Source organism: Populus alba, chromosome 11 (genome assembly GCF_005239225.2).
Source record: "Populus alba chromosome 11, ASM523922v2, whole genome shotgun sequence".
NCBI lineage: Eukaryota > Viridiplantae > Streptophyta > Magnoliopsida > Malpighiales > Salicaceae > Populus > Populus alba.
Genome location: NC_133294.1, coordinates 4638584 through 4650018, shown reverse-complemented (window position 1 = coordinate 4650018; position 11435 = coordinate 4638584). Strand labels below are relative to the sequence as shown.

Below are 11435 nucleotides of genomic sequence, written 5' to 3'. Positions count from 1 at the left end.
TAAAAACATATTATGGAAAGAGTCCTATATATATGTAAATACCTAGTATAGGAATAATTATCATGTATAGTACATTCCACCCTTGTATTGTATACAACCCTAATGTTATAAATATTAAGGAAGGGCTGCTGTGATTTGCAGCCAAGCATAATATACATTAATTCAATCTTGCTACAGAACTTAACTTGGTATCAGAGCAGTAACGAAATCCTTCTTCACGCTTCTGGTTTATTGTTCGGTCGTCTCCTCCAGCCGTTACTCTCCTCTTCTTCTGTCTACATTCAGCCCTTCCTTCCTCACTTACGTGGTTGTCTGCTTCTGCCTCTCTATTTACAATGGACAACCACAACCAGGAACTTCAACACGGTGCTGTTGTTGCACCAATATCTCAATCCTCTTTAGCGGCTGCCTCTGCCAGCATAGTTCCTATGAACTCCTCTCTAGATATCATGAACAAGTCTGCCATCATTCCTCTTTCTAATACGCAGCAGGTAATCTCCTTACGCCTCTCCAATACCAACTTCTTGTATTGGAGGCTGCAGATGAAACCGTTTCTCTTGGGCCAAGGTGTATACTCCTTTGTTGATGGCACCTCCCCATGTCCTCCCTCTCATCTTATATCTACTGCCACATCCTTACCATCGGTCAATCCCTCATTTTTATTATGGAAACAACAAGATAACTTAATCATGAGTGCTCTATTATCCTCGCTCTCCACAGAAGTTCTACATCTAGTTGTGGATTGTAAAACTTCTCAAGAAATCTGGACAACGCTGGAAACTTCCCTTGCTTCCCCTTCAAACTCACGGATTATGCAACTCCATGGTGCATTCCAAGATTTACGACAGCATGATGACTCTGCCAGCACTTATTTGCAGAAGGCTAAGGCCTTATTTGATGAACTTGCAGCTGCTGGTAGACCAATCTCCATGGCTGAATTTAATTTGTATGTGTTTCGGGGTTACGTAGTGATTTTAAGGATCTGGTAACTAGCCTGTCCACTAAGGCTGATCCCATCTCTTATACAGACCTCCATAGCCATCTCCTCACACATGAATTTCTTCATAAAGCATCACTTCATCCTGCTGTCACGGCTCCTCTGTTACCAACTCCATCACAGCAGCCATCTGCATTTTTTGGGCAGCGTCAGTTTGGTTCTAGTACTGGAAGAAGGGGCCGGTTTCGTGGGGGTTGGAGACAGAGTAATCGTAGCTACAATCGTGGGAATCATGGCTATAGTTTAGACTCAAACTTCAGCACTAATAGTTATGGTTCAGGTCCGAAATTTGGACAGCAGCAAAAACCGGTTTTCATCTGGCTCTGGTCAGCAGTTTGGACAACAAGGAAACCGTTCGGGAGGCTATAATCGAACTACAAAATGTCAGCTGTGTTATGACTATGGACATACTGCCCAGCAGTGCTCTCAATTGGCTACTCATAATCTACAAGCTAATGCCAATTTAGCATTTAATACTGCTCCTATAACTGCTCCTGTTACTTGGTTTCCTGATACAGGTGCAAATCATCATGTGACACCGGACCTTGCGAGTATGACGAGCTCAGAACCTTATTGTGGTAATGATAATTTACATGTTGGCGATGGTAAGGGCCTCACTATTTCTAATATTGCTCACTCTAAAATTCGTTCACCCAAACGCACATTTACCTTATCCAATATTTTACATGTGCCTCACATTAAAAAACCTCTACTTTCTGTTCAAAAGTTTTGTCTTGAGAATAATGTGTTTTTTGAATTTCATCCATTTTTATTTTATGTTAAGACCTCATGACAAAGGAGGTGCTTCTTTCCGGTCAGAGTAGAGATGGTCTATATATTTTATCTGCGTCGTCTGCAACGTCGTTGCCTCAAGTTTTCTCGTCTACATGTGTCTCTACTTCCACTGATGTCTGGCATCGTCGGCTTGGACATCCCAGTCCACGCATTTTGAATTTTCTAGTGTCAACTAAACAGGTGTCCTGTACGTCAAAACAATTTAATTTTAATTGTCAAGCATGCCCTTTAGGAAAATCTTCTCGTTTGACTTTAAAAACTACAGGTCATCAAACTCAAGCTCCTCTTGATCTAATTTTTAGTGATGTTTGGGGTCCTTCCCCTATGTTTTCGTCTGATGGTTTTCGCTATTTTGTTATCTTTGTGGATGCCCATACCAAATTTATCTGGTTTTATCCTTTGGTTGCAAAATCTGATGTGTTTGCTATATTTCAACAATTTCAGTCCCTCGTTGAGCGCCAATTTTCTTTAAAAATTAAGTCTGTTCAAACAGATTGGGGTGGTGAATATCGCAAACTCAATACATATTTTAAAACCATTGGTATTCATCATCGTGTTATTTGTCCGCATACTCATGAACAAAATGGAATGGTTGAACGTCGTCATCGACATATTGTTGAAACTGGGCTCACTCTTCTTGGCCAATGTAAAGCTCCCTTAAAATACTGGAGTTATGCGTTTGAAAGTTCAGTATATTTGATTAATCGCATGCCCACTGTTGTTCTTAATCATAAAACACCATTTGAATGTCTTTTAAAAACAACTCCTGATTATGCTTTCCTCCGTACTTTCGGGTGTCTTTCCTTTCCATTCCTTCGTCCGTACAATGCTCATAAGTTAGATTTTCACTCATCCCCTTGTGTCTTTCTAGGTTATAGCAATTCTCATTTAGGATATCGATGTCTTGATTTGTCGTCAAACCGTATTTATCTTGCTCGTCATGTTTGTTTTCATGAAACTGTTTTTTCTTTTTGACAAAACTGAACAGATTGTAGATTCACCCATACAACCTCCTGCTGCTACTTTACAGCCCATCCCATCATTTTATCCAAACACTCACCCGACACCCCCTGCACATAACACAACCCTTTGGGCACCCTTACCATTACCTGCATATCACTGTCATGATCATTCCTCAGGTACAGGTTCAGATTTGCCGTTCTCTCTTGCTGGCTCATCTGCCGTCTCTCCTGTTGTTCCCACCAGTAGTGAACAAAATGTTGCGGTCACCCCTGTTGGTTCACCTATCAGCTCACCTATTGTTTCCTCTTCTCAGCTTGGCCCTGTATTGAGCTCCTCATCGCCAGGTTCTTCATCTATTTCCTCTCCTGGACTTAATTTATGTGTTGATCTGTCTCAATTCTCCCTTCAGCAAGCTACAGCCAGTGAGTCTGCCACTCCCCCTCCTACTGCCCGCACCCATTCCATGATACTTCGCCCACGTGTATCCAAGACAGCAAATTTTAGTGTCTCCCCTGCCTCTCGGGTAGTTTCTCTACCACAACAGGAACCACTTTCTTTCAAGGATGCCAACCGATACATTATTTGGCATAATGCTATGACAGAGGAAATCAAGGCACTTCATGGTAATCACACTTGGTCACTAGTGCCCTTACATCCATCCATGAATGTGGTAGGCAGTAGGTGGGTTTATAAGATTAAGCGGCACGCCGATGGTCGAGTTGACAGATATAAAGCACGATTGGTTGCCCGCGGTTTCACGCAGCAAGAGGGGATTGATTACTTGGAGACATTTAGTCCAGTGGTTAAGCCTACCACGGTTAGACTTGTGATCACGATTGCTGTCACACATGGTTGGAAAATTCATCAGTTAGATGTCCATAATGCCTTCCTAAACGGCATTCTTCAGGAAGAAGTTTACATGGCACAACCACCTGGTTTTGTTGATCCTGCACTTCCATCTTATGTGTGTCGTCTTCATAAATCTCTGTATGGTTTGAAACAAGCCCCTCGAGCATGGTACAATCGGTTAAGTGAGTTTCTCATCTCCATTGGATTTCAGGCATCCAAGGTTGATACTTCTTTGTTTATTCTCTTCTTCGGTGGTGCAATGATCTATCTGCTTGTGTATGTTGATGATATTCTATTAACTGGGAGTGACTCGGTCTTGCTCCAACGACTGATTACTTTGTTGAGTTCAGAGTTTAAGCTTCGGGACTTAAGGTCAGCTCACTTCTTCCTAGGAATAGAAGTTAAATCGACTTCTATGGGTCTTTTACTCAGTCAACACAAGTATACACTAGACATTATCCAACGAGCAGGTATGACTTCTTGCAAACCAGTTGATACTCCGATGTCTTCCTCGTCTAAATTGGGATCCGTGCCTGGCACTCTCCACTCTACCCCAACACGGTATAGACAGATTGTTGGTGCTCTGCAGTACCTTACTTTCACTAGACCTGACATTTGCTATGCAGTAAACAAGGTATGTCAGTTTATGCATGCTCCTACTGAGGACCATTGGGCGGCAGTTAAACGCATCCTACGTTACCTTCAGGCTACAGCCTCCTATGGTCTTCATATTACTCGAGACTCCTCCTTGTCTCTTCATGGCTTTACTGATGCTGATTGGGCTGGTAGTATTGACGATCGAAAATCGACAGGTGGTTATCTTGTGTACCTTGGTTCCACTCCTATTTCCTGGAAATCTGGAAAGCAACGCACTGTTGCTCGATCCTCTACAGAAGCTGAATACAAAGCCTTAGCTGATGGTACTGCTGAAATCTTATGGATTCGCTCTTTATTGTCAGAACTACGACTTCCATTTTCACCCAGCACTACGTTATGGTGTGATAATTTAGGGGCCACTTTCCTGTCAGCCAATCCAGTGTTTCACGCACGTACTAAACATGTTGAAGTTGATTATCACTTCGTTCGTGATCGCGTTGCTAAGAAAGAAATTCAGGTACAATTCATTTCTTCTCAGGATCAACTAGCTGATGTTCTTACCAAGCCTCTCCCTCTAGTTTCGTTTGGTTTCTTTCGATCCAAGCTTCGGGTGGAGTCTCCACCTTCAGCTTGACGGGGCATATTATGGAAAGAGTCCTATATATATGTAAATACCTAGTATAGGAATAATTATCATGTATAGTACATTCCACCCTTGTATTGTATACAACCCTAATGTTATAAATATTAAGGAAGGGCTGCTGTGATTTGCAGCCAAGCATAATATACATTAATTCAATCTTGCTACAGAACTTAACTAAACACGAAAAAAAATTAATTTGAAGTAAGAAAAAAATATAAAAATTTAATTTTTTTAAAAAATACTTTTAAAACGCAAAAATAACATCTTCTAAGAAAAATAATGTAAAAAAAAAACTATCTAAAATAATCATTTCTCACTTGTTATTTTTAAATGATTAACTAGTTGTGGAGATGATTGTTGCAGTATAAATCAAGTAAAATTGATGTAGTTGGATATGAGGAATCTGAAAGGTTTTAGTCATTCAAATGGAGATTTTTTTATAAATAGACTATTTAAATGGTCTCACATATATTTTTATAGATTATCAGGATAAATTAAAACCTAAAAACATGTTTGGTTACATCAGATTATCTTAATTCCTAAAATCTGTCATAATCATAAATTTAATTATTGCATCGAATTTAAATTTTTATAACAGGTTTTTAAAGCCTAATTCCATAAATAAAGAACTAAGTTATTCATATGACTTCCAGATCTCTTGAATTAGGCTTGAAAAATCATGCTTGAGCTAAATTTGATAATTTTCCTTGATTTGTTTTAGATTTATTGTTTTATTTTAGATTTTATGTATTTTTTTTCTTTATTTTTCCGGATTATGATTTTGTTTTTTTAGTAGAAATAAGTTTTTTTAATTTATTTAAAGAGTTTATGAACCTTTTTAGGAAGCAGATATCATTATATTTTATTTCATAATAATATATTGTGAATTTAGGATTCTGCAGTCATTTTCACTAAATAAATGTTTTGTTTGGTATCTTTCAAGCTATCACCTACATCAAAATTACTGGCCATACTGTGTAGTTACACTTGTTTTATGTTGTAAAATTTGTTGAAACAACACCTGCTATATATAGCAATAACATAACAACAACTACTTAATTAATTATTCAAGATCAAGAACATTTAGAACGGTAGTATTGTTGGATTTCTTTAATTCATTTAGTTTAAAATTTTTATCTTTGAATTTAAATTTATTATTTTATATTTTTATGTGCTCATAAAATAAACTACAAGAGAAATCCCATTTTCAACGCTAGTCGAGACCTTCCTTTTCTTTTCTCATTGACAAACCACAAAATCATAGTCTGGTCTCTGACTCACCTGAGTCATAAAACTAGCTGCTAACATGGCATGTCATGTCTCCATTTGATGAGTCAATTTTTTTTTTTTTTATTAACGTGGATGTCTGGACCAGTTTACGCGCACCTCAACTAATCTCACGGATCCTAAAGTGAATGATATATAAACCTCCAGTAAATATCATATGAGAAACTTAGAGTTTGAACCTAAAACCACAAAAAAAAAAAAAAATTTTGATCCCAAGCTTCTATTACTGGACCATCACTTAGAAGATTTGATGAGCCAATTCTTGTTTCGAAGCGATCTAGGCCTTTTCTATCGTACACTAACAGCATCTCATAAGCCTACATCCCTTTCAAGGAGCTTTTCCCAAAAAATTTCTAAATTATCTCTATCACTACTTCGCCACATGCTACCCCACAATAAACCATCTCCACAATCAATCTACCATTGACCCAAAAATTCCCATCGATCAACGATCTAAATATAACCCACATTTTAGATCAATATTTTAAATGTAGAGTGAAATTCTTCACACTTACGGCTGAGATTCTAGGACGTTTGAAGTACTATTTATTAGAGTATGTTTTTCCTCTTCAAAATTTTAAATGGTCATAAGAATATGCATGATTTTATTAATAGAGTAGAAAAGATTGAGTCTTGATCAATGGATTAACCATTATAACTTCAGTTTGGAGTGAAATATTGAAACTTTGAAGTGGGTTTTGCTCACACAAAAACATTCTGTTTTGTTTCAAAAATAGAAAGCCATGGAAGTGACTTTGCAAGTTGTAGAAGGCATGTTTTTAATAAAAGAAATGGTTTAAAGATTAAAACTTTTCTTGGTGGGTCTTTCCCTCATGTTAGAAGTGGACAGCTTTCAAGTGTATGTGTCCTCGTTGCTCTAAAATGATTCATGGGTTCATTTAATTCTTGCTGTTTTTTGTGTTGGTGAGTATGTTATGTTTTTGTTTTGATTGAATTGTTATTGGTTTGCTGACTCTGAACTGAAAAATGTGAGCTTTTTTGGTTCTGGTGTTCATGTTTAATGATGGTTGATGTAAGTTTTTAAAGGTTGTTGTTTATTGGTTTGATTGTGTGATTATGATTTTTTTTTCTTGTTCTGTTGCTGATTGAAATGTTGTTTTTTGGTTATTGGGATCTCAATGGCCTTTTTCTGTTGCTTGGTGACAGTAATTATAATTTTGAATTTGTGACTGAGACTTGATTCATTCTAAGCAGATGAAAGCAAGTAAATTGTATTGATACGAGTCTATTGGACACTGAATGTTTTTTACTCTGTTGTGAATGGTTTTAGCCATGGATCAAGGAGTTTCCAGCAAGCGGGATTTCATTTCAAATTACTTCTGCTGCAAGGTAGTTGTTGTTTTTTAATTTTATGTATAGGATAAGGAAAATATGATATGATATTAGGTTTTGGGATTTAAATTCTCATTGATCAGTTTGAATATAGTTTTGAATTTGAACTGCATTCATATGCAGATTTTTCTAGGAGGAGACGGAGAAAAATGTCAACTGCAAGGCCTAGAGGTTCTTCCCCAAAGGGATTCATGCCGAGAGCACCAGTATGATCAAGCACCAAGAAGAGAGACTTAAAAAACAAAGGAGAAAAGGAGGGTTCGATTACCCAAAATCTAGTGAAACTGCAGAGGCTAACAAGCGAACACTGGAAATAGAAGTTGATAAGGATGATAGACTAGACATTGAACTTCCTGAGGAGAAGAAATTTAATGAAGAAAAGATAGTAGATAAAGTATTATTGAAGCATAAAGAAGTCACTCTTAAACGTAATCAAATTGTCACGACCCGAATCCCGGATCCATGATCGGTACATAGGCAAGGTTCCCCTCCAAGGTTCCGTACCTATGCGAACCCAAACTTACATACAAACTTATCCTTCAAAACTCAATCAGAGTTGTTCAACGCAGCAGTAACAACAAAACTAACTTTATAATATAATTCGATTGTCTTAATACAAGAGTTCATATATATTCATAGTTTTGAAGCACTAACTTGACATAAAAGGAAGGTACAAATTACAACCAAAAAGCAGGTTCGAAAGATTCAACAAAAGTGACCTGCTATCAAGCTATAAGCCTGAAAAGGATAAATAATGAGAGGGTGAGTTCAATAACTCAGTGAGTAGATAACGTTCAATATACACACACGAGGTAATACAACAATAAGAATATATATACAATTATGGCTTTAGGTTCTTATTGGAAAGTTTCTCAAATAGGCCATAACAAGAAGATTATATGGTAAAGCTCGTCAGAAAATCAAAATGCAATGAGCATGAGGCTCCGTACTGTGGGATGATCAGTCCACACAGGTTGGTGACTCCTCCGACCAACTACGGTTCAGATACAATGTGCACGAAGACTAACACTACCCTGTTAGCATGGGCATTCTGACTGACATACCATAGGTTCATAATCGTAATCAAACAAACATATTCATATCTCAAAGCTCAACTCATTACATCAATCAAATGAGGAGCTATCAATTCAGAAGTCAATTCAAAATATATGTTGGTTCATATCAAGAATTCAAATTCAATAATTGATCATGCTTTTATCATAACAAGGATAATAATCAGCATATATATTATCAAGAAGCATGATTCAATTCATATTAATAAATCAAATATTTATACTATTTCTCATTCATATGGAAAATTATCCACTCACCTGACTCAAAAGCAAACAGCACTCACAAGCTGAAACCGAAGGAAATCCTACTGACGTCCTGCCGGTAGAATATCAGGATTATCTGAATACAAATAAGACATATTCAAAAACAACTCAAAAGAACATTTAATCTATTTAATACACTTAACTAAGAGTGTATATCGTAACCCTATATGTTTTTGAACTAAATAGTTAATTTTTCTCAAAAACCCAAAATCTAACGGTTTTCCCGAAATCTGATCCATAATAAAAACAACTAATAAAATTGGTAATAATTCACTAAATAACCCTTAATTATTCATCAAAATAATCTGAAAAAGATAGTATTACAGCTAGGGACTAATCTGGAATTTTTCCATTTTTTTAGGGCCAAATTGTAACTTTTGTCAAATGGAGGACCAAACTGAAATTTGTCATAAATCCATGAATATACTGAAATTATGACCTTAATTAATCCTCAATTCTGTCCAGGATGTATCATTATGCTCCAGGGACCATTCTGGAATTTTACCAAATATTTAGGGTCAAATTGTAATTTTTGTCAAATTGGAGGACCAAATTGAAAGTGTTAAATTCTCTTATCTATACAGTAATTCTGCTCATAATTCATATGTTATTCTGTTCAGAATCTCGGAATATGCTCCAGGGACCAATTTGCAATTTTCCAAAGTTCGGGGACTAAACTGTAATTTTCGCAAATTGAGGGACCAAATTGAATTTTTGTCATCTTCAACCTCCAAATCCAGAATTTCAACATAAACCTACTGTTCTCCCCTGATTTTTAACTCAAATTTCACCATTTACACAATTCTATAACTCAAAATCATCACAATCTTTCATAATCAACTAAATCATCAATTAACCACAACAATTAACCTTATAACCTTCAAATTAATTCATCAATTTAAATCAAACACAAATTCTCAAAACCCTAACATTCATCAAAATCAAATTAAAGCTTACTTAAAACATATTATACACATTAAACCATAAATCTTACCCTTTTTTTACTTATTTCCTCCAAATCTCTTCCTTTTTTCCCTTATTTTCCTTCTTTTCTCTTCTTCTTCCTTTTCCTCCCTTCTCTCTCACGGTTCTGTTCTCTAATTCAGATCTCTCTTTTGTTTTTTTTTTTTTTTTCTATTTATATTTATTATGTTATACAATTACTACAATACCCTTATTTATTTATACCCACACTTTAAGCCTTTAAGGGCTTTATTGTATTTTCCTATCTCATTAATTCAAAACATTACACAAATGGTCGAAAATGGAAGTATCAGTAGAGCTGGTAAGGGTGCGACTCTGCCACAGGATAAAATTGTTGTTGAGGGAAGTCAATTTGATGACTTAGAGAATGATGGCATTGTAAAAGACGAGAGCATCGCAACTGATGAGAAAATGACTGGAGATGATTCTTTAGAAATAAAATTAAAGTTGGAAACGGAAGAAAGTTTGCGTAAGCTAGAAATCGAGAGAATTCTAGTAAATTTGCGTAAGCAAAAAATCGAGGGCTTGCTGAGGAGAACGTCTCTAAGGTTAACAGATTGTTTGTTTATCCACAGATGGTGAAACCTGACATAGAAGTGTTCCTTAATAGTAGTCTCTCAACTCTGAGTGGCGAGCCAGATGTTTTGATTATGGGAGCATTAAATGACTACCTTGAGGTGGGAAATGACCCATCTTAATGGGGATTGGTGGTCTTGTCAGGTTCATGTTCCAAAAGAAGCATATAAGATAGACTTTGTGTTCTTATGGAAGGTGGAATGGATGCATTTGGATATGATAATTTCTTGCTTAAGGAAAAACAACGGGAATTGGAGAAACTTCCGATGGAGCAAGCTGAGAAGGAAAGACTAGCAGAAGAGCAGAGGCAAAGAGAAGCAGAGAAGGCTGCTAGTGAAGCTGATAGAGCACAGGCAAGAGCAGAAACTGAAAAAAGGAGAGGAATGTTGCAAGAGCTGATGAAAAAGACTGCAAGGTCTGTTGATGATGTTTGGTACATAGAACCTAGTGAGTTCAAAGGTGAGGACATGGTCAAGTTATATTTAACAAAAGTTCAGGTTCACTAGCCCATGCTAATGACCTTTGGATTCATGGGGAGCATTATAATTGGATGGACGGATTGTCCATTGTTGAGCAGTTTGTCAGCTCTGATACAAGGGAAGCTGCCTGGTGGTCTGCTAATGGTATGTTTAAATAGATCTTCTTTAATCTAGTAATAGTGCTTTTTTTTTCTTTTTACAGTGTCTATTCAGCTTAATGGTCACAAACTCGCAATTGCTGTTTATTGACACGACCAAAAGCTTGATGTCTTTTCCCAAGTGCAGGAGTGTCGAAGTAATAAATAACCCGGCAAGACCGGGGTCGAACCACAGAGAGGTTAATTGTATAAATTATAAATAACAAAACAACAACAACAACAACAACAACAATAATAACAATAGTAATTACAATACTCAGTACGTGGCGTTGTTACACCTGAGAATGATCCAAAAGACCGGGTCACAGGTTTCCAGCCTATATACTGAGTTTATGAAAAGATCAAAGGGATATATTACAGAATGTAAATAACAACAATAACAATAATAATAATAACAATAGTAGTAGTAGTAGTAAT

General features: G+C 36.6%; 1 protein-coding gene and 1 pseudogene across 1 annotated transcript; both read left to right on the top strand.

The window, feature by feature from the left end:
* The first annotated feature begins 335 nt into the window (after positions 1-335).
* On the top strand, positions 336-4906 carry LOC140956062 (uncharacterized). The gene is made up of 5 exons (XM_073412221.1): positions 336-965; positions 1278-1602; positions 2025-2105; positions 2938-3668; positions 4311-4906. The coding sequence occupies exons 1-5, from the start codon at positions 336-338 to the stop codon at positions 4833-4835; spliced, it is 2292 nt and encodes a 763-aa protein (XP_073268322.1). The 3' UTR covers positions 4836-4906.
* Positions 4907-5238: 332 nt separating this feature from the next.
* LOC118042544 (starch synthase 3, chloroplastic/amyloplastic-like) lies at positions 5239-11109 on the top strand (annotated as a pseudogene).
* Positions 11110-11435: the final 326 nt, after the last annotated feature.

Excerpts from the sequence above, each read along its gene's own strand:
- LOC140956062 (XM_073412221.1), top strand. The coding sequence starts at position 336 with ATGGACAACCACAACCAGGAACTTCAACACGGTGCTGTTGTTGCACCA. Across the intron at positions 2,106-2,937 it reads AATTTTTAGTGATGTTTGGG|GTTCAGATTTGCCGTTCTCT; the intron begins GTCCTTCCCCTA and ends CCTCAGGTACAG. Across the intron at positions 3,669-4,310 it reads ACGGCATTCTTCAGGAAGAA|GCTACAGCCTCCTATGGTCT; the intron begins GTTTACATGGCA and ends CGTTACCTTCAG.